Source organism: Leopardus geoffroyi, chromosome A2 (assembly GCF_018350155.1).
Source record: "Leopardus geoffroyi isolate Oge1 chromosome A2, O.geoffroyi_Oge1_pat1.0, whole genome shotgun sequence".
NCBI classification, from domain to species: Eukaryota; Metazoa; Chordata; class Mammalia; order Carnivora; family Felidae; genus Leopardus; species Leopardus geoffroyi.
The window spans coordinates 164349283-164373194 of record NC_059331.1 but is presented as its reverse complement, the minus strand read 5'-3'; the positions used below and the strand labels follow the sequence as shown (position 1 = coordinate 164373194).

The 23912-nt window shown below is 42.9% G+C and overlaps 1 protein-coding gene across 1 annotated transcript in view; it reads left to right on the top strand.

Annotated features, from left to right (window-relative positions):
• The window catches only part of KMT2C (lysine methyltransferase 2C), a 285187-nt gene that overhangs the window by 230390 nt on the left and 30885 nt on the right, over positions 1-23912 (top strand). The window contains 12 exon segments of the mRNA XM_045496257.1: positions 3-128; positions 5995-6127; positions 6366-6580; positions 7605-7678; positions 8795-8977; positions 9581-11440; positions 11919-12211; positions 13752-15556; positions 16631-16742; positions 20049-20127; positions 21704-21767; positions 23669-23901. Of these exon segments, the coding sequence (XP_045352213.1) occupies positions 3-128; positions 5995-6127; positions 6366-6580; positions 7605-7678; positions 8795-8977; positions 9581-11440; positions 11919-12211; positions 13752-15556; positions 16631-16742; positions 20049-20127; positions 21704-21767; positions 23669-23901 (5177 nt within the window).

The window sequence follows — 23912 nt, the reverse complement described above, 5'->3', positions numbered from 1 at the left end:
AGAGCTTGGAGGGAAGGATGTTGAAGACTTGTTCACCGCTGTGCTTAGTCCTGCGACCGCCCAGCCGACCCCGCTAGCACAGCCTCCCCCACCGCCTGCACCTCAGCTGCTGCCCATACACAGCCAGGGTATGTCACCTCTAGAAAAGTTCCGTAAGTACGGTTCTGCAGTGTGTGTGCGTTTCTAAAGCAGATCGGCCTCGACCCTTAGAAACAATGGCTAGGAACCAATAGGAGAAAACCCTCCTCTGTGGTGATGGGAAAATAATCTGAATTGATCTCAGCCACACCCCTACCTCCCCGAACTTTTCTGGCAATCTGTGATCCACTTTGAGAGCAGAATTCTTTTTCTCTCACCGTAGGGGCCGTGGGGGAGGAGTACCTGCCTGCTTCCCTTCCCCAGCTGGGCTCCTATTTGCCTAGCCCTTCCCGCACACACGTTTGGAGAATGACCCTCCACCTGGCTGCCTTGTGCTCACTGACCTGGTCCCGCTTTCGCTGTCATTTCCTCAGTGGTTAGCAAATCTCCACCTCCTCACCCAGCCCCATGCTTTTCACTGCAGTGTGTGGCCCAAACATAGATATTTGTTTGGGTAATTACCGTTTTCCCTTTAGATTGTGAACTCTCTGAAGGCTAGGGCCATATCTGTCCTCGTCTCTATGGAGTTCGCCACAGAATATGTGTTCAGCACATCCGTTCAGAGTAAATCCTTGACCTTTCTCTACTGTCAACTACAGTCTACTGTCAACTTCACATTTTTTTTTTAAGTTTGTTTATTTATTTTGAGAGAGTTAAGGAGGGGCAGACAGGGAAGAAGAAAGAGAATCCCAAGCAGGCTCTGCACTGTGAACAAAGAGCCTGACCTGGGGCTCAATCTCCTGAACTGTGAGATCATGACTTGAGCCGAAGTCGAGAGTCAGACACTTAACCGACTGAGCCACCCACGTGCCCCCAAATTTCTCATTTTGTACAAATCTGCGTGCTTTGATCTGTTTCCTTCGACCTGCTTGTAACTAGTTGCCACATAAGACTTAAGGGTTGAATTTCTCCATGTTTCTGGAGAGCTGAAATTGGATAGCCTAGATTTAAAATTTGTAGAGTGAGGGGAAGAGATGGTGTGGCAGGTGTGGGAGTTTCCCGTGGGGGGTAGTTTGGAGTCCTGTGTTGGCATGTGTCTGTGGTGATTTGAGCATAGGGTCAATTCTCTAGATCTTGTTTTCACTGCTTCATGATGATATACTGAATTGAGTAATTTAATGATACTTTTATAAACTGTTACACTGTTTTTGTATAAGTGCTGAAACGTACAAATAATGTAATATTATTTTTACTGCCAATTTTGTGCATACATGCAAAATGCCATAATGCACATAATTAAAATATTTTAGTTACTGCTAGTTTAGCCTCTAAACATAAGTTTACCTTGATTTTTGCTAGACTAAACATGTGATTTACGTTTGGATAAAACAGACTCATCACAAGTGCTTCTTGTCTTAATTGTTCCCATGTGCTTTCTTAATGATTGGAAATGCAACACTTCAATATTTCTCTTCTCAACTTATTAAAAAAAAAAAACAAAACCATCTCCATGTTTTCTGAAATGCAAAGTCTGTATTTTAGAAATCAAATCAGTTAAAGATGCATTTTTAAAGAAAAGATCTTACCGTCATTATTTAAATGCTTTTAACAGTATAGGCTCATTTTTGAAAGGTTTTGAGGGGATGCCTTTGTTTGTTTTGTTGGTTGCTTATGTGTAATACAAAGATTAATGGTTCCCCCTCCCCCTGCCCCGTCCAGAGTTTTTTTTTTTTTTTTTTTTTTTTTCAACGTTTATTTATTTTTGGGACAGAGAGAGACCGAGCATGAACGGGGGAGGGTCAGAGAGAGAGAGAGAGGGAGACACAGAATCGGAAACAGGCTCCAGGCTCTGAGCCATCATGAGCCATCAGCCCAGAGCCTGACGCGGGGCTCGAACTCACGGACCGTGAGATCGTGACCTGGCTGAAGTCGGACGCTTAACCGACTGCGCCACCCAGGCGCCCCAAGAGTTTTTAATCCCAGTATATGGACTTTGAGGTATACAGCTGAGTTATATCATAGTAGACCAGAATTCAGGTAGAGCTTTAAGAGTCGTTAAGATTTTGGCAGTCATGTCTCAAAGAATAATAATTGTAACTTAAAGCATGATCAGGTAACATACAGAGTGACACATAGATGTTCAATAATGGCAACTTGAACACTTTCCAGAGCGGAGGAGAAGCGGTAAGTGGGTAGCATTTAAGGCACAAAAGCAGAAAATGCATGTTGGGTCTAGATTGTATGTAGGCGGCTGTGAGACAGGCTGTACCAGTTGCCTTCTTTTCTCCAGGTTGCTCAGAGGTCTCACACCAGTGACGTGACCTGATGGGTTACAGGTTTTGGCAGGGTAGCTCTGACGTCAGTATTGGCAATGAATTTGACACGAGGGTTGTACTGATGAGTTTATTGTGGTTGGAGCTAAGTGAAAACTTGGGTTCCAGGGAAATATGTCTGCAATGCTAATTGAAAAGAAGAAACGGATATGAGTGATAGTGACATTAGGATAGGTAGGAGTCTGCGACTGAATGGATGTGAGGCACAAGGCAACGTGGAACGCAAACCGAACTAGACTGTATGGGAGCCAGGTTTGCCTACAGGTAATCAGGCTGTCAACTAGAAGCCCAGAACAGCGAAGACTGGCTGTGCGTGTGTGTGTGGCAGAGGGTGGTAGTGCAGGCGTGGCAAATTTAGTTTCAGACCGTTGTTAGTTAGAAACGGGACGCACACGTTGTCCTGACTTCTGGGCGGACTGACTTGCAGCTGTTCGAGGCTATAGGTGAAAATCGAGGAGTGGCATGTGCAGTGACACTAGCTGAAGTTGCGGGAAGGCTGAGGTTTCTGAAGAGGATGTACTGCCATAGCACACAGAATCTCAAAGAACTCTTCAATTAAACGTGACCAGTCACATGCTTAACTCACCTGGCTTGTAGTACACGTGCAATTACGTGTTCCTTTCCCTTTTCCTTTTCAAGGATTAGGTGAAAGTGAAAAAACAAAACAGTGACGTAGACTGAGTGAGAAGCCTAGAATCTTAGAAATGAGGATTGCTAGAGACAAGTTACAGTGTCAGGTAGGATGAGTGCCTGAAAGACGTTTCATTGGACACTAAGATTGTTGGTAATCCTCAGTGGGGTAACTTCGATGGGAGGGCAAGAAAGGGTGCCAGAGTGTAACGTGTGGGCAGTAATCCAGAAGGTCAGAAAATGGAGAAGGGAGATTTCAAGAAGATTGACATAGAGTAACTTGAAATCACTTTCACTGAAGGTTAAGTGAAGTGGCTTTTCAATTGTTACCATGACTCATTCCTTGAAAGAGGTTACGTTTATAAACTGGGATGATCAGGTTGGGGTGGTATGGGAGATTTGAGAGAAAAAGAGACACTTCTTAATTAAAATAACAATAACGAGAAATGCTTTGCATTTATGTGTCCTCGAACAAGTTATTTAACTTCTAGGTCTTTGCTTCCCTGGTGCTACCTGTAATAACCCTAGGTTCCTAGGGTTATTATGAGGATCAAAGAGTTAATATGTGTAAAGCTTTCAGAACAGTGCTTGGCATACAACGAAGGGCTTGAGAAGCTATTATTATTATGAAAAGTTTCAATATGGCCATGTTGTGCTTAAGATAGTGATGACAGACATGGATCACATTCTCATTACCAATAAAGAAACTTTTGTTTATGCTAATTACGTGAAGGACGTTTTGACATTTTTTCTTTTTCAAATATTTATTCAGTTTTGAGAGAGGGAGAGAGAGAGAGACGGAGCGTGAGCAGGTGAGGGGCAGAGAGGGGGAGACACAGAATCCGAAGCAGGCTCCAGGCTCCAAGCTGTCAGCACAGAGCCTGACATGGGGCTTGAACTCATGAACAGTGAGATTGTGACCTGAGCTGAAGTCGGACGCTTAACCCATTGAGCCACCCCAGGCGTCCCAAGATGGTTGACATTTTTCAGTGAGATCTCATATCCCTTAATGGAACCTACTTTTCAGTGAAGTTGAAAATAGAGGTGGCATTCTCCTTTGAATAAAAGCAGAAACGTTGTTCCTTAATCTTATCCTAGGCATGAATATAGATATACTGGGACACTTGTCGTTGTGGAGTTCTGATCCAGTGGGCCCAGCTCTGCCATGTAGGAGAACAAGCCCTAACTGGGAAGTCAGATAGCTCTTAGGAAGTCCTGGAGACAAAATCCTGAAAACCTGCAGGTGACCAGCCTCAGTATCCTCACACATAGGACCTGGAAATCTGTATAGTAGAGTGTTGTTCTAGTCAGAGGGTCTGGTAGGTGAAAGGACATCGTGCAGTGTAAAACATGTGGGTGAGACACTGTTCTTGGTTATTCCTTTTTCTGATGGTATGGCAAAGTGATTGTTAGGAGTACTCTACCATTATACCAGCCAGGCCAAGTATTAGCCAACTCTGTCACCGTATTTTCATTTGTATGATTGATGGGTGATGGGTGTAGTGGATCTCCTAGTGTTGTTCTGGCTGTTGCAACAGAGACCTTGTGTTTATTATTTCAGAGTATGTCTCTAATTTGGGAGGAGGTTTTTGAAGGTACAGAAAACTGCTCGGATAAGGACAGTTGGCTAATTCCTAAATTGTTCAGAACAGTAGATCATAGTCAAGGTTGGAGTTACATGCTTTAGGAGAGGAAGGGTCTTATGGTTTGCCTACTGGCTGTTTGGAAAGAAGACAGGTATTTGAAGCTTGTGCGTAAGGTGGGATGAGACTTAAAAATGTGTTTGGGGGCTGAAAGGCAAGCCAGTAATGAAAATTAGGTCCCAAACAGAATGTACGTATTTTTAGCAATAATCATCTGTTTGATAATGGTAGATGAAATATTGCTTGTTCCAAATAATTTTAGAACAAGTACCAATTTAAGAATCATAGACCGGGGCGCCTGGGTGGCGCAGTCGGTTAAGCGTCTGACTTCAGCCAGGTCACGATCTCGCAGTCTGTGAGTTCGAGCCCCGCGTCAGGCTCTGGGCTGATGGCTCAGAGCCTGGAGCCTGTTTCCGATTCTGTGTCTCCCTCTCTCTCTGCCCCTCCCCCGTTCATGCTCTGTCTCTCTCTGTCCCAAAAATAAATAAAACGTTGAAAAAAAAAAAAAAGAATCATAGATGGTTTTTTGTATCAACAGGAGCAAGAATAAAATGTACGGAAGCATTTGCTTGTAAATTTTGAGTGAAGAAGAAAAAGACTATTTAATAAAACCTAGGAGCATTTGCTGGGAGAGTCCTTTTTGTGGAGCTAATATGTATTGAATAGTGAACTGCATACAGGCGCTGTGCTGAGAACCCCACGTACATTGTGTCTGTGACAGTAGGGAACACCTTCACGTTACAGGAATAGTGATTGAGTCCCTTCCGACAGGAAGCAAAATTAAGCTTCTAACGGGTAGCACAGTTAAGCTCTCAGACTCCAGAACACATGCCATTTTCAGTATACCATGATGAAGTAAACAGAAGTACAGGGACCATATTGCAAAATATAACCGAAAGTCATTCTTTACGCAATATTTTAAGTTTAATATTGAAACAAATCCTACTTTTATTTTTTTTATTTATTTTTTTAATTTTTTTTTTTTTTAACGTTTATTTATTTTTGAGACAGAGAGAGACAGAGCATGAACGGGGGAGGGTCAGAGAGAGGGAGACACAGAATCTGAAACAGGCTCCAGGCTCTGAGCCGTCAGCACAGAGCCCGACGTGGGGCTCAAACTCATGGACCGTGAGATCATGACCTGAGCCGAAGTCGGCCGCTTAAGTGACTGAGCCACCCAGGCGCCCCACAAATCCTACTTTTAAATAGTGCTAGAAGTTTTTCTTTAGACATGTTATTTATAAATAAGCTGCTCTTTAAAATTATTCATGAGTAATATGCAAACTGAAGTGGTGTTTTCTTCTTTGAAGATGTGTTTTCGCGGATGCCACTCATGAATGGCCTTATTGGACCCAATCCTCACCTCCCACATAATTCTTTGCCTCCTGGAAGTGGATTGGGAACTTTCTCTACTGTAGCACAATCCCCTTACACTGATACCAGGTATTGGAAGCCTTCATTTTCCATGGAAACTTAAATAACATTAATTTTTGTTGTGTAAATGCTAGTCTGTTTTAAGTTCTTGTGCACTAAGCGTACGTTCGTATATCAGGATCTTTGCTGCAGATGATCTAACATTGTAGCTCTTTTGTAACAAGAGGGTTTAATGAACTTGTGCTTGCCCACAGTCTTTAGAAGGTAATTTTATATTTACAAACTAAAGTTATTTATTATCTGCCAGGGATAAAAATCCAGCATTTCATCCGATGGCAAGTGATCCTAACAGCTCTTGGACGTCATCCGCTCCCACGGTGGAGGGAGAGAACGATACAATGTCAAATGCCCAGAGAAGCACGCTGAAATGGGAGAAGGAGGAGGCTCTGGGTGAAATGGCAACAGTAGCACCTGTTCTCTACACAAACATCAATTTCCCCAGCCTGAAGGAGGAATTCCCTGGTAATTCACACCTAGTGTGGCTCTCTGTGTCACCCACTGCCCTGAGTAGGTCATGCTGCCCTGCCTGCCGGTGGTTTCCACCGGTGACTGTGGTAGGAAGTCCACGTATCAACACCAGTTTTCATCTTGTATGACTGTGTACAGTGAGAAGATTCCATAGATGTCTAGAAGCATCTTGATAGAAATAAACGCTACCTTATCCAACAACGACAAAAATCAGTGGCTCAGTGCAGGGTTGTCTGTTAAAGGAATATACCTACTCTTTTTCAAGTACTACTGGTCACACTTTGATTTGCTGTTGATAGATGAGCATATCTGGTTCTGTTGAGTTGCTTTGTGTCAATGAAAAATTATCCTTAGATCAGAGCTACGGTTTTTTTAAGTAATTCTCTTCAATGCTTTAATAGTTTTACTGTGTGATTCTAGAACCTCATGAAATACTATGTTAAGGCTGTTGACCTGTCACTTGATTTCCATTTTCTTTGGGTTTTGAAGCTTTTTAAAAACATCGTTTCTACTTTTACCACTGTTGATTTCACCCATCTTTCATTTTGTTTACTGTCCCAACACTGTAAGTTTCATAGCAATGGCTTGGAATTATTGGTTTTGCATGTCTTTGTTGTGCACGAACGCTGGTGAGGTGCTTATGTATAATTACGATTACCTCCTTTTGGTCCGATTGAGAGACTTCTCTGGAGGACTGATGTTTTACGAAACTTTTAGCTTTGGTTCTTGAAGCATCTTACATGGTTGAGAGAAGTTATTATGTTTGGCTTAACATTTTCTCAGCTGGTTAGCCCCTTCAATTTAAAAACTCCCCCAGTCTACAAGTGAGATTCTTAATAAGGCCATACTACGTTCAGCAAATCCTCATTTGGCCTACTGCATGCCCGGAACTTTGTGCCGTACAAAGAATTACTCACTCATGAACACACAGCCAGAATAAGTTGAACTGTCCACACCACGTGGCGATGCGTCCTGACCGCAGCTCCATAAACGTGTGGACCATGCTTTTCTGTTGCAGACTGGACGACGAGAGTGAAGCAGATTGCCAAGCTGTGGAGAAAAGCGAGCTCGCAGGAAAGAGCGCCTTACGTGGTATTTACCAAACCTCCCATGTGTCCTGTTGTTAAACACAATACCCAAACCTTACTTTTGTTGTCGTAGGTTAATAAAGATTTTCTGTTGCAGAAAACACATATTAATACTTGCACAACTAATACACAGCTTTGTTTTTATAGTGATTTCCTGTTATGTCTTGAGATAGGATGTGGAGTTTTCTCATAAGCTAGTTGGTAGAACCAGGATATTGAAGATTGAAATCGGTTATTTTAGGAGCATGTTTAATTCATTTCACTTTAAAATTCTTTTATCTCTTTGAAAGACTACTGCTGTTTGAGGCTGCATCAGTGTGCCTCAGTCTCTTCCACAATATGTCTTTGTGTTAGGTTTAGTCAAGACTGTATCTTGAAAGAGACCTATCTAGACACCTTTAAGGAGCTTTTGAAACATGAACTTCGCAAGGGATTGTTAGGATATTTTATAAGGTCTACAGTTCAGGTGGTGAATTGTTTTCTCCCAAAGAGCCAAATTAAGATTGTCAGCTGGATCCAAATCCTTGCTTCCATTGTAAAGCATATTAAGTGGACATTATTATTTTAAAAAATATATCCCGTTACCTTCCAACTTGATCTTCAGGGTACCTGTTGTCAGTGATAACGATTGGGTAAAGCAGAAACGTTTTCTGATGTGTTGACAATGCTTTGTGTTTTAGCTTGATTATACTAAGGTGGTAGTGTAGTTTTAGGGTTCCTCGGTTGTGTTCTCCAATGCTAAGCTCCAAATTCCAGAGTTTAGATTTGGAGGATTGACTTGATATTTTCCTTTTCTCTAAATTGAGAGGGATGCCGACGTTTCCGTTTTTGAAGGGTCTGTGAAGATAAGGGTTGAAAATGGCAGATTACCTCTGGGTTCTCCGGCCTGGCTCAGAGAGAGAGGTGTCCTCTGTGGAGGCGACATGCGTTAAAAACGGGAGAGGGTGGGGTAGTGTCCGGATGCTTTCTGGGCACAAGAGTCCAGAAGCTCTGAAGGATTCTATTTCAATTCCCTTCAACCGTTTAACCCAACTTTTTCTTAGAAAGTTCATCATAAGTTTTATTTCTCGAAACATGTTAACGTCTGCTGGGAGATAACTTTCTTCTCCTTTTCTCAAAGCAAAAAGCCAGAGATAACAGGGCTGCTTTACGCATTAATAAAGTACAGATGTCAAATGATCCCCTGAAGAGGCAGCAACAGCAAGACAGCATCGATCCTGGCTCTCGCATTGATTCGGACCTTTTTAAAGATCCGTTAAAGCAAAGAGAATCGGAACATGAACAGGAATGGAAATTTAGACAGGTATATGGTTTTTTAAAATAATTTGCTTTTAGATTGTATTTTTGTTTTTCGAGAGGACAGGACGTAATTCATGTCATTATTTCAGAAGATAGTTCTTACCAGAGTTTGAAAACGTGGTTAAAAGTTGACTTACCTTTGGGGCGTCTGGGTGGCTCGGTCGGTTAAACATCCGACTCTGGATTTCGGCTCAGGTCACAACCTCACGGTTCGTGGGCTCGAGCCCCGTGCCGGGCTCTGCCCTGTGATCGTGCGGAGCCTGCTTGGGGTTCTCTGTCTCCCTGTCTCTCTGCCCCTCTCTTGCTTTCTCTTTCTCTGTCTCTTTCTCAAAAGTAAATAAATAGACATTGCGAAAATACCCACCTTTCTCAGCAAACTGTATTTCAGGCGACTGGGGAAGCTCATTAAAATGTTGCAAATGGCATATTGCCCGGGGCATAGCCACGGTGTTCTCTGGTGGAGTTTATAATCAATCTTCTAATCTGGTACGGGCGCAGTCTGGCAACTGGTGACCTCCGACACACTAATTTCCCGTGGCTTTTTTCCTCCCGTGACAGTCACGTTCTTTCTTAACCACGCGAGTGCCTCTTCTTTCCTGTCTCACAGCAAATGCGCCAGAAGAGTAAGCAGCAAGCCAAGATCGAAGCCACGCAGAAGCTCGAACAGGTGAAGAACGAGCAGCAGCAGCAGCAGCAGTTTGGCGCGCAGCCCCCCGTGGCCCCGTCCGGCTCGGACACGCCGAGCAGCGGCATACAGAGCCCCCTGACCCCCCAGCCTGGCAACGGGAATGCGTCTCCTGCACAGGCGTTCCATAAGGACCTGTTTCCGAAGCAGCTCCCCAGTGCCCCCTCGTCCGCGTCGTCAGATGACGTGTTCGTGAAACCGCAGGCTCCTCCCCCGGCTGCAGCCCCGGCCCGAGGCCCCGTCCAGGAGAGTCTGTCGCAGCCTCAGACCTGTCAGCCCCCTTCACCACAGGTGTTTTCAGCTGGGTCCGCTCACTCCCGGCCACCCTCCCCAGTGGATCCTTATGCAAAAATGGTTGGGACTCCGAGACCACCTCCTGGGGGCCACGGCTTTTCCAGAAGAAATTCCGCTGCCCTGGTGGAAAACTGTGCTCCTCTGCCCCCAGTCCCCAGGCCTGCTCCGGTGAGTGAGGCCACGGCAAATAGGCCGTCCCCAGCCAGAGACTTCTGTGCTTCCTCCACGGCAAATGGTGACCCCTATGCAAAGCCTCCAGACACGCCCAGACCTACGATGACCGACCAGTTTCCCAAGCCCTCGGGCCTCCCCCGGTCTCCGGTGGTTGCCGAGCAGACTGCAAAAGGCCCTCTGGCAGCTGGCACCAGCGATCACTTCAGCAAACCGTCTCCCAGGGCAGATGTGTTTCAGAGACAGCGGATTCCTGACCCGTACGTACGGCCCTTGTTGACACCCGCACCTCCCGACAGTGGCCCTGGGCCCTTCAAGGCTCCGATGCAGCCCCCTCCACCTTCCCAGGATCCCTATGGGCCGGTGTCGCAGGCACCAAGGCGACTGTCTGTGGACCCTTACGAGAGGCCTGCGTTCGCACCGAGACCTGGAGATAACTTTTCTCACAGCCAGTCAGGTGGCCCATACAGCCAGCCTCCCCTGACCCCACATCCGGCAACGAATGAGTCTTTGGCCCATCCCTCAAGGGCTTTTTCCCAGCCTGGAACCATGTCAAGGCCGACATCTCAGGACCCGTATTCCCAGCCCCCAGGGACTCCACGCCCTGTTGTAGATGCTTACCCCCAACCCTCGGGAACATCTCGCTCCAACCCAGACCCCTACTCTCAACCTCCTGGAACTCCCCGGCCCACCACGATTGACCCCTACAGTCAGCAGCCACCAACCCCAAGGCCGCCTACACAAGCAGACTTGTTTGTACCGCCGGCCGCGAACCAGAGGCATTCGGACCCCTATGCGCATCCCCCTGGAACACCAAGACCTTACTCTCAGCCACCAGCAGCACCAAGGCCAAGGATTTCAGAGGGTTTTCCTAGGTCCTCAATGACAAGACCGGTCCTCATGCCAAATCAGGATCCTTTCCTGCAAGCAGCACAAAATCGAGGACCAGCTTTATCTGGTCCATTGATAAGGCCGCCTGATACATGTTCCCCAAGTCCTAGGCCACCTGGACCCAGTCTTTCAGAAACTTTCAGCCGAGTTTCCCCGTCTGCTACTCGGGATGCGTATGATCAGCCTCCAATGACTCCAAGAACTCAGTCTGACTCTTTTGGAACAAGTCAAGTTGCCCATGATGTTGGTCAGTCAAGGCCTGGATCAGAGGGGAGCTTCAGTGCGCCTTCAAACTCTCCAATGAGTTCTCAAAGCCAACAATTTTCCAGCGTCTCCCACCTTCCTGGACCTGTACCAACTTCCGGGGTCACTGAGACGCAGAGTACCGTAAACATGTCACAAGCAGATACAGAGAAATTGAGACAGGTAAAAACACGTATCTTCGTAGATGTTTTAAATGTGTCATTGCGGAAAGCTAGGCATTTCATTAAGCTGAGTAATTTCTACACAGATGTTAAAGTTTATCTTCTTATTCTGTGGAATTTGTTCTGCAAAGAAGAAAAATGAAATTGGTAAAATTACAATACAATTGAATTTGATTTATTCTGCATCTGATTTTTGGTTGTCATGAATTTGTTCAAAAATTTGAATTTTTGATCTTCATGACTCTTAAATGTGAAAGCTTTCAATTTTGTGATACTTGTGTGGCAAGGAAAAAAAAGTATCCAAATTATTACTTTGTTTTTATAATCTGTTGGGTAGTTAAGTATGACTAGTGTTTTATACAGTACTTTGAACGTTGAGATATTTTAAGCATTTTTCGCAGTACGTTTTGGAAGTATTAAGACTTAAGCCATTCGTTCATTATCAGAAATCCCAGGGATCTTCGTTTCTTTCCATCCAGCGGCAGAAGTTACGTGAAATCATTCTCCAGCAGCAACAGCAGAAGAAGATGGCAGGTCGGCAGGAGAAGGGGTCCCAGGATGCAGTAGCGGGGCCTCTTCCAGCGCCCCTGCAGCACTGGCAGCCGGACAGCATCAGCCAGGCTTTTGCTAGGGCTCCGCCCCCCTATCCCGGGAGCATCAGATCTCCTGTCGTCCCTCCTCTGGGACCTAGATACGCAGTTTTCCCAAAAGATCCACGTGGACCCTATCCTTCTGATGTTACTGGTATGGGGATGCGACCTCACGGATTTAGGTAATGCTTTCAGTTTCGTGCCATCTTTGAATTACTAGATGGAAATAGACAAATGAAGTTACTCTTAAGAGGCTGTTACTCCTTTTCACTTTGCGATTTCCTTTGAGGTATAATCAGTGTTATTTTCCACTAATGGGAGGTCATGGATTTTTCTTTTCGTAATCTCTGAGAACTCTACAGACTCTAAAAACATTCCCTTGGTTATTAAGCATTGGCTGAATTAGGGTTACGTTACGGCCGCAGTGATGTGGTCTGTCACACCAGTCAGACCTCTAAGATGTCACTACCACATTCTGTGAAAGCCCCCTGTGATGTGATGAGTGAGTATTGTCCTGTCCCTGAATTTTCCCTTTTAACTTACGTTGTAAATAATTGTGGCGATTTCTAAATTGATGGGATGTTTTCCTTTAGGAACTTTTCTCGGTGAGAGAGGGTTGTGAAACTAGTGGTTTTGTTTGTTTGTTTGTTTGTTTGAAGTGGCTGGTAGAAAGGTTGGAGCCAAACATGTTAAAATAGAGTGTTCCTTACGATGTGCTTTTAGTTTTGTCACATGTGGTTTTTAGTCTAACACCTACCGCCGTGTTACAGTCTTATCCTTAACGTTCCTTTTTTTCTTCCTCAGTTATACCTGTTGCTCTGCTTTATATTTACTTATAATTTACCTTTAGTTCTTTCTAGAGTGAGCTACAGTGTAAATAATAAAAATAGTCCTAGGACGCCCAGGCAGCTCAGTCGGTTGAGCGTCCAGCTTCAGCTCAGGTCATGATCTCACAGTTTGCAAGTTCGAGCCCCGCATCTGGCTCTGTGCTGACAGCTCAGAGCCTGGAGCCTGCTTCGGATTCTGTGTCTCCCTCCCTCCCTCTTTCTTTCTCTCCCTCTCTCTCTCTCTCTCTCTCTCTCTCTGCCCTCCCCTGTTGACGCTCTGTCTCTCTCTCCTTCAAAAATAAATGTTAAAAAAAAAATAGTCCTACAATTTATTCATCTACTAAATTTTTACACATTATACCTGTCATTGTTTATCTCTTAATGCCTCTGTAGTCGTTCCTCTCAAGCACATAGATCAGTCTATCCAGTCATCATACCTTTGCCTTTGTCTTCTCAAGGACAGAAGGCCTGTAAGCCTTCTTCAAGCATCCCCCCAGTCAGCCTGCTCCTTGCAGCCTCCATAAATATAGAAAAAGGAGAAGACTCTTACTCCACTGCAATAGTATTAAGCTTCTTTCTAAACAATTGATTCCATCTGCTTGGTAGCAGGTTATGTTGTCTTAGATCATATGCCTTTAGAGCTCAGAGATGGTGTACGTTATAGGGTACTTAGCAAGAATTACTTGCACATAGATACTTTATAAGTGCTTTCTAACGGTGCCAGTTTTGTTTTGCTAAGTTGTTATATTGGGTATCATTAATTTTGCATTTGATTTTAATCTAGAGTTTTTCCTTTTTAACCCAAATGTAAATTCAACATGATATTTAATAATAACAATTTACTTCTTCTACTTCTTCTAATTCTTTTTTTTTTTTTTTTTTTTTTTTTTTAAAGATTTGGATTTCCAGGAGGTAGTCATGGTACCCTGTCAAGTCAGGAACGCTTCCTTGCACCTCCTCAGCAAATACAGGGGTCTGGAGCTCCTCCACAGCTGAGAAGATCGATGTCTGTAGACATGCCGAGGCCTTTAAATAACTCGCAAATGAATAACCCAGTTGGCCTCCCTCAGCATTTTCCACCACAGAGTCTGCCGGTTCAGCAGCATAACATACTGGGTCAAGCTTTTATTGAACTGAGGCACAGGGCACCCGATGGAAGGCCGCGGCTGCCCTTCACTGCTCCTCCCGGCAGTGTTCTAGAGGCACCTTCTCATCCAAGACATGGAAACTTCATTCCCCGGCCGGACTTTCCAGGCCCTAGACACGCAGAGCCCTTGAGACGACCTTCTCAAGGCCTGCCAACCCAGCTCCCTTTGCATCCAAATTTGGAACAAGTGCCACCATCGCAGCAAGACCAAAGCCATCCCGCCCATTCATCTTCTGTGGTCCTGAGGTCCCTGAGTCATCCCTTAGGTGGTGAATTCCCAGAGGCCTCTTTGTCAACATCTACACCAGCTGAAACGGCATCTGATAATTTACAGATAACCACCCAGTCTTCTGATGGTCTTGAAGAAAAACTCGATACTGATGACCCATCTGTAAAGGAACTAGATGTTAAAGACCTCGAGGGAGTGGAAGTCAAAGACTTGGATGATGAAGATCTCGAAAATTTAAATCTAGACACAGAGGACGGCAAGGGAGATGAATTGGACACTTTAGGTAATTTGGAAACTAATGACCCCAACCTGGATGACCTCTTAAGGTCAGGAGAATTTGATATCATTGCGTACACAGATCCAGAACTTGACCTAGGAGATAAGAAAAGCATGTTTAATGAGGAACTAGACCTTAATGTTCCCATCGATGATAAGATAGATAATCAGTGTGGGTCTGTTGAGCCAAAAATGAAGGAGCAGGAAGACAAGACTGTGGTTCCTTCTGATAAACCTTCTCCGTGGAAAAAATCCACTGGTACCAGTGAGATAAAAACAGAAGTACTGTCTCCAGATTCTAAAGGGGAAGGCAGATGTGAAAGTGAGAAAAGCAGTGAGAGTAAAGACAACGTCGGCACCCCCAGCTCACAGGCTTCAGCTCACACAGATGTCAGTGACGGAGAAAAGGCTGTCCCGCAGCCCTGCGACACGGATCTACTGGAGAAGAGAACCCCCCGAGAAGCCACTGGCTCCACCCCAGGTGTCCGCGGCTCCACGCAGCTGCCTGCGGAAGACGTGATGAACGCTTGCGGCATAACCGCATCAACTCCCGTTCTCTCGAGTTTACTTGCTAATGAAAAATCTGATAACTCAGACGTCAGGCCCCTGGGGTCCCCGCCACCCACGCTGCCAGCCTCACCATCCGGTCACATGTCAAGTTTGCCGCCTCCTTTAATGACACCGCCCGGGCACATGTTGGATGGTACCATGAATTCTAACATGCCAGTAGTCTCTAGGGTAAACCACACTTTTCCTCAGGGCGTGCAGGTAAACCCAGGATTCATTCAGGGCCAGTCACCAGTTAATCACGGTTTTGGGACCGGAAAACCTGCAAATCAAACTGTGCCTCTCACGAGCCAGTCTGGACCCCAGCAGCTGATGATCCCTCCCACGTTAGCCCAGCAGAGTAGAGAGAGGCCCCTCCTTCTGGAGGAACAGCCTCTGCTTCTGCAGGACCTTCTGGATCAAGAGAGGCAGGAGCAGCAGCAGCAAAGACAGATGCAAGCTATGATTCGCCAGCGGGCAGAGCCGTTTTTCCCTAACATCGGTAGGAATGCCCTTGGCTTTTGTAGTCATGGCTGTGGGCGTCAGGGTGGCATGCGGTAAGCTTCCGGGATTTTGGTGTTAAAATGACACGTGGACCAGAGCAGCGAGAGTCCTGTGTCTGTGCCTCCTTCCGCTTTAAGATGCAAGCAGTTAAAGAGTGTTAGGTTCCTCCCAGGAATCAAGAGATTCAAAGCTCTGGGTTCCAGACCTCGCTTCTCTTTCTTACGGGATGGTTTAACAGAAGTGGCAGGCATCCTCTTGCTTCCCATGTATTCTGAGTCACTGAAAGATGAATTTCAAGAAATTACGATAGAAATAGACTTCCCACTGTCCTTGGTGTACGACAAGTGCTTGGCAAAGTTTGGTCACATAAAGTTCTTTAACTTATTTCCAATACCTTATGAATTTGAAAACAGCCAAAGCCCGTAAAACATCCGAGTGCGTCCAGTAGTAAGAATTTGTAATCGAGGCACACGTGTCAAAGGAACGCTTTGTTCTAAACAGTAAGATTGACGTTCTGTCCTATAGACCTTACCAATCGTGTCCTATTGGGAGGGGACAGTTTTCATTTACATGCAAAGAGGTCTTCTTTTCAGTAGGTCTGTCCTTATTGCCAAGCTGCACCCTCAAGAAACAGACATGTTTTACTTTTAAAAGTGATAACCAGTTTGGTGGCATTCTTAGTATTGGAAGTAACCACAGTTTCTTGTTCATGATGCTGCATTACTAAGGAAGCCGTTCTGATTAGCCTGGCAGAAGTTTGGGTGAAAAGGAGTTGCATTGCTTTAGATGATTGCCGTCGTCTCCCTTAATGTGGCAGGCTTCTTGTTCTGATTTTTGCACGACTCAGGTATTGGAGCATTATCCAGTTATGGATTGCTGAGATGAGGTTAAATTCAGGATAAGGTTATTAGCATTTCGTAATTCCTCACCTGGTACGCAAAGCTGTAATAGTGATTATTATGAGGATTATGAGTCTATAGATGACATGATGTTTGTGATAGTTACTTTATCTCTTAGTGTTACTTGAACCAAGTACTATGAAATAAGTAACTTTGAAATATTTCTTCTTTAGATTTTGATGCAATTACAGATCCTATAATGAAAGCCAAAATGGTGGCCCTAAAAGGCATAAATAAAGTAATGGCACAAAACAATATGGGCATGCCACCCATGGTTATGAACAGGTAGGTGAAGATGTTTCTCGTTTCTATTGTGCTTCAAGAAGTACGTGAATTATTACTAGTTCTTGGAAAAAGCATATAGTACCTAAAAAAACTTATATATCCCGGGAATGAACACTAGATACTTACATTGGTTGTAAGGTCAGCTGGGTGTGATTGAGTGTAAAATGCTATACAAATGTAAGGATTTAATTTCCATTAGTTTTACGGTAGACGTAATAAAACATCAGAGGATGGTTGGAAGGTTGACTTAGGAAAGCTGGTGTATTTAAGTGTGTGTTCTTTCACGTACCTGTAGTTAATCTAACTAAAAGCTGCTTGGGACAGAGTCTTTCAACCTAAATTGATGAAGATGAGAAGATACACAAGACGATAGAGAGAAAGCTGTTCTGTTGAGAAAAGAAGATAGTTTACTTAAGTCTGTGACTGTTTTGTATTCCATCCAACGAACAATGCAGAGAAAAATGTGGGACATTTCAGAAAAGATCCTGAGTGGTTAAGGCAACGGTGAATTCGTTTCTAAAATAAAACGTCACCAAACTGAATTTGAATCAGAAAAAAAATGTTAAGGGGACAGTTGAAAGTTAGTGGTTAGAGAATTAGTCTTTTCACTGCTAGCAGAAAAATGGCAGTTCTGCATTAAAGAAGACCATAAGAGTTGTTAGACTCTGGATTTCTGAAATTGGTGTGTTTATGCTCCCCAAGGTGGATTAAATAACCATTGAGCAGTCTTTCTTAAGTTTTGATTATGGACTACTCTCAGAATTATGTGGTAGTTGTTTTTTTTTTAATTTTTTTTTTTAACGTTTATTTATTTTTGAGACAGAGACAGAGAGAGAGAGAGAGAGAGAGCGCATGAGGGGAGGGGCAGAGAGAGAGGGAGACACAGAATCCGAAGCAGGCTCCAGGCTCCGAGCTGTCGGCACAGAGCCCGATGCGGGGCTCGAACCCACGGACCGTGAGATCGTGACCTGAGCTGAAGTCGGACGCTTAACCGACTGAGCCACCCAGGTGCCCCTGTGGTAGTTTCTTTTTTTTTTTTTTTTTTTTTTTAATTTTTTTTTTTTTTCAACGTTTATTTATTTTTGGGACAGAGAGAGACAGAGCATGAACGGGGGAGGGGCAGAGAGAGAGGGAGACACAGAATCGGAAACAGGCTCCAGGCTCTGAGCCATCAGCCCAGAGCCTGACGCGGGGCTCGAACTCACGGACCGCGAGATCGTGACCTGGCTGAAGTCGGACGCTTAACCGACTGCGCCACCCAGGCGCCCCTTTTTTTTTTTTTTTTTTTTTTTTTTTAAAGCGTAGGTTCATTTACTCACCTGCAGGTTTCCTGAATCAGAATATCTGAGGAGGGTGCTGGTGTGTCTTTTTTAGTGAACACTGTGGTTTACTTTTCTGTGTGTTGCGGTTGAGAACCTGTCAACAGAGTAGGCATGGGGCCTCAATTTAGCCTAATTACCATGCTGAAGGACTTTTTTAATAAAAAGGATTATGGGTGATTATGGAGTTGAATGTAAAATCTGCATGAATTTAAGATCAACATGTTGTTTCAGGTAAATTGGGAATCCTTAAAGGTATAGTTCTTTTCCATTGTTGAGATACTTTAGATATGGTCACGACACATTGTTGAGGTCAAAGGAGAATAGTAGTTTCTAATGATTTTCATTATTGCACAGCATCTGTTACCACAATTTCTCTATTACAGAGGTTTTTAACTTTTTGTTACGACCATTTTTGACATTCCAGTGAAGCCTTTGAATTCTTTCTTGATGTTTTCTATGCAGAACCAAAAACGTAGTGTTACAAGGAAATCAATTATATTTGAAATATAGTTACTTAAATTTAAAATAATGGTTTATATGCTTCTTAATGCATTAGTAAATTTAGCAACAGATCTGATAACTACCATAATTTTCAAGTATGTAATGATGAACATAAATGACCAATGAGGTGTGCACAGCAACTTTGATTATGAAAATAATGTGAGTTCGGTTGGTGACAAAGTCACGGTAGTGCCAAAAAGTGCAGTTTGCTGCCTGTATCAAAATGGAAGGAAATGCTAAATTTCATTTAGCTCTTAATGTAAAACAGAGACCTCAAGTTTAAAAAAAAAAAGGAGCCTCAGAATCAGACCAGTGATCTCTCAGCACGGGTCCCTCTCCCAGTGAGAGACACAGCTAGGATTTCGAGAGTGCCTCCGTCAACCAGAGTGCTGTTGACTGAGGCACACAGACAGTGAGTGATTATTGGATCCAGAGATCATTCCAGATCAGGACTGTAATGGGGGCAGGGAGGTGTCAGATAAATCAAAAACCTGAGTAAAAAACTTAAAAAGTGTACATTCTAAATCGCAATGGTACATCAGTACTGATGTACAATATTTGATATATAATTTGGACATTATGCTTGCTGTATTAAAGCATTTGGTAACTCTTGAGGAAGTGTTTTCATTAAAGCAGTAATGTTCTGTGAAGTTTTTGTAGCTCTAATTAGCATAAGTCACATTTTGCCCAACAGTTTTAGCCTTACAAGACTTGTTCTTGGTCAATGACAAATTTTGATGTGCTTTAAAATTGAGAGACATCTTTTAGTTTGGAATACAAAATAGGCTATGGCTTTTTTTTTATTGCAGAATAATTATGGACTTACAGTATCATATGAGTCTTAGGTGTACAACGTAGCGATTTGGTATTTATATTATGAGGTGGTTACCACGGAAAGCCTAGTTACCGTCTGCCCCTGCACAGAGTGTCACAGTGTTACTGACTGTATTCCCTCTGCATGACATTCCACCTCCTCCTTCCTGCCTTATTTTATAACTAGAAGATTGTAACTCTGAATCGCCATCACCTACTGTGTGCATTGGCCCCCTCCGGGCAATGATCAGAACAAGAAATAATTTTCTAAGAATTTATGTCAGAAGTGCCTTCGCTACATCTTTTATCCGGAAGACGTGAATTAATTTTATTTTAAGGCACAGTGAGGCCTGTGATAGCGAGACCCCAGGAGCAGCCCGGTTGGCAGCTGGCATCTTTCCGCAGCCTCTTGGTGGTCGTGGTGGAGGTTACGTGATCTCCGCGTCTTCCTCTCACCGTGAGCGAAGTGGGAGCAGAGAGCGTCCCCACCTCACGACCGCAGGGTGACGATTGAGTGGGGCTTTCGCACGCGTTTCTGGCGCCGTTGCGCTTTCTCCCTGGAAGAAAACATCGTTACGCGCTTAAAAGCAGTTTTCAAAACAGATAAGAAGCAAAATGCTTTTCGTCCTCAACGCTCATCATGTTGACGCTCAGTACTTCGTTTCCACAGGTTCCCCTTTATGGGCCAGTCGGTGACCGGGGCGCAAACCAGCGAAGGCCAGAGTCTCCTCCCGCAGGCGATGGCCCAGGTACTGCCGCTCGCGACCAGTGCCCGTAGCCGCCGCGTTTCCCTGTGTTTCTTACCGAACCCGACTCTCTAAGTCAGGCCACTTTTAGAAAGTAGTAGAAACCGTAAAACACTGCCAGAACATATTACTGGCTCAGCAGCACTAAAGACGTTTTGTTACTTTTTAAGGCAGAGACCAGTTGAGGTTAAAAAATCGACAGTTTCTGAAAAGGACCTATATAGTTAAGAGTTAGGATGTCATTTGGAGGGAAACCAAATGCGTAGGGTTCGGGGTCTTGCTTTTGTTTACTTTGAACTCCACCAAAAAACCGTTTTCACGCCCTACGTTTTGGAATTCATCCATGACATTTAAAATGTAAAACTGCTATAAAGTAGAAAATAATGATTATAATCCTTCTACTTAGCTATAGATAGTCGTATTCTGTTTATTCCTTGGAATAATGTAGTTTTTTTAAGATACTTTACATTCGTAATAATCAGGTTTAACTGTCATATTTAAATGTTTAGTGCCAAGCAATGTCCAGAGGAGCAGAGCTGTTCGTCACGAAATGAAGTGTTTTCGTCACTGATAGTTTTTCACGTATCTGCCTAGGGGGGAAAAGAAAGGGAAAAGCTACCTACTGTCCATGTCTTTTGAAATGTTCTTTTTTGCCGTGACATTTGTACTTTAGATTTACTATGCCGATAATTCATTCTCTTCATTATTGAAGAAGAGAGAGGCACCATGTGATACAGTGGAAAAAGCATAGTCTTCATAGCGGAGTTAAAACTCTCAGTTCCGCTGTGAATGTCCGGTACACCTTGGGCGAGTTCTTGAACCCCAGTTTTCGGATCGGTCAGATGTTTCACCACCTGCTTTGCAGTATGACTCGGATTCATGAAGTTTTCTGGCTGCTGGTAACACTGACAGTTGTGACCTTGTCTGCAGCTCATGTCCAGCACCACTTGTAACAACTGAGTAAATGTTTTTCTCAGAGTTAATCTTATTTGTCAGATTGTTGCCAAGGAATCGTTAGGTTAATAACTATTCAGTCTCCCTGGAAGAAATAAGGCATTTGATTAGAAAATAAGACTAATGTTTTTAACTAGTGTATATTTGTTTTATTATTTGTGCATGTTAGAGACAGTGGTTTTTGTTTGTAAATAACTTTGTGTTACAGAGTGGAATTGAGTAAATCTGGAACCTGAATTTATGTCTTAATTACAGGAAAAACTGGGTAGATTTCATCAAAAAGTGGAATTTTATGTGGATCTCTAGCTAAGTACTAAATATTTCGTGTGCCCTAGTATTCTATTTCTGATGAATAATCCCTTAAGCATAATTGTTTTTCAACTAAAATCTAGAAAATAGTTCAGAGATAGTTCTAAATTTTCAGAAATTAGGTTGTCCCCACAAAATTTATCCAATTTTTATAAAGATTGAAGCTTTAGAGATGTCTTAGGAAACTAAAGGGGTTTCCCCCCCTTCCATTTCTTTTTCTTTCTTTTTCTATATCTTTTTTTTTTTTTTTTTTTAAGTTTTTCCCCCTTTAACTGAAATGTGGAATAAACCTATTTGTAAATTTTACTTATTTTAGGATGGCAGTATAACACATCAGATTTCTAGGCCTAATCCTCCAAATTTTGGTCCAGGCTTTGTCAGTAAGTATAAATCTAATAAGTTATGTGTTCTCTGGGGATTGCTTGTTTGCGCTATTTTTGTGTTTTCTTAAAAAAAAAAAAAAAAAAAAAAAAGAATGGAATTAGTATAGGTGTGTTATTTTAAGTCTAAGTGCCCTCATCTTTAATGAAACATCACTGCCCTATTAGGCATCTTTTCCTGAAGGCATGTATTTTCGTTGCTTTTTTTCTCTGTGCATGAAGAATTATAGCTAGAGATAAGTATTTTAATACAGAAAAACCATCTTCCCCATTCTCTTCAATAATGTTGTTTTTGTATATAGATCGGGCACTTTACAATCTGTAGAATTAAACCACTTCTCGTTCTCATGACTGTCTCCCTAAGTGACAAGGACACTACATGGGAACAACAAAGGGAATATGCTTAGAAAAAAGTTGGGTTAGCAGCATGGTGTGAAGGTCAAGGTTGCAGGATGCCGTGGAACCCTTTCTAGTTATCTTCAGGGGTCCCAAGGTGGTTCAGGATAGTATTTAAAGTTCTCCCCAAACTGAACCTTTCTGAAATCTTCAGACTGTTTAGCTAACTTTTTTTTCACCATTATTTTTCATTTTGCTCACCTCTGCTCTCCTGGTTCCAGAAACCAGAAAGGCTTTCCTTGCGGTAGGTCTCATTCTACCAGAAGCAGAACTTCTGAAATCTTGTGAAAAAGCCTGTTCTTGAAAAATGCCCTTCAAATTTAGTAGATTAGATACCAAGTTCGTACGTGTACTGGAACTTCTGGGTTTAGGAACAAACCCAAAGTCTGACCTTTTGAAATTACCCCTGCATTAATCATAATTATAATTTGAATACATATTTGCATTAAAATCAAGTAAACTACTATAACCAACTGGCTTTTTCTGGCTTTATTGTGCCCATTGGCTTTGGTTGGATTCTTATTGTATGACAATATTCTGTTATCATTGATGTAATTTTTTGGCTAATGTCCTTCTTGGAATTGTATTTATTCATTTCTTTGTCTTATAGTGAGTCAAAAAGGTATATTTTGAATCTTAGTACCATAAGATGACTTTTTTTGTGTTTTTGGGATTTGGCATCAGTAACGTAAAGTGCCCTTAAAGAATAAAGAAGGAATACAAAATGAAGAGAGTTAACTATTTGGGGAGATATATTTATGACAGTCATAAAAGTAGAAAAGAGTTTATTTGGTTGATAATTATTCTATACCGTTGCTTATTTATAGAAGTATAGACTAGAAAATTCATAAAAGTTACCAGTGGTTTTTAACTTACGGATTTCCTTTATAAAACGTAGGCTTCATGTCGGTCCCATCTAAAAGAGGTCAGGCTCCCTTCCCTGAAGTTTAGGGTATTTTTTCACTGTTAAGAAATAGGATAAACCTTATAAACTTATGAAAATTAGCATGGGAAATGATACCTAATCCATGCTCTGGACCTTAATAGTACATACCTAACTTTGTTTCTTTGGAACATTTAGAAAAATGTCTTTAAAAAAACCCACAAATACTTAACATTCTGTAAAGTTGAGTTAATGCAGTAAACATATATAACTTGACAGAGAGTTTGGCATGTGGGTTAGAGAATTTCGTACTTCAGTAGCAAGAAGTGTTTCGTTAGATAAAAGTCTTGTGCCTTTTAAAGATTGGAGTTACAGTATTTCTAAGTAGGAGATTAACACGTGTCCTAAAACCTGCATTCTTTGGTTTCCTCGAATAAGTATTTTTCTAAAGTCTCCTATCTAATAGTTATATTATGGTCTAATACTTAGTATTATGTTTTCATACCACCTATTACACGGTCATGGTGAAACTGCATTTCCTCACAAAATGGATCTGTGTAACTTTCATATTGTTGGATTCTTTGGAAAATTAACACAGACGAATTTTTCATTTTTTCTTTAGATGATTCACAACGTAAACAGTATGAAGAATGGCTTCAGGAGACCCAACAGCTTCTTCAGATGCAGCAGAAATATCTCGAAGAACAAATTGGCGCGCACAGGAAGTCCAAGAAGGCCCTTTCCGCGAAACAACGTACTGCAAAGAAAGCAGGGCGGGAATTTCCAGAAGAGGATGCAGAACAACTCAAGCATGTTACGGAACAGCAGAGCATGGTTCAGAAACAGCTAGAACAGGTAGTTTGAAG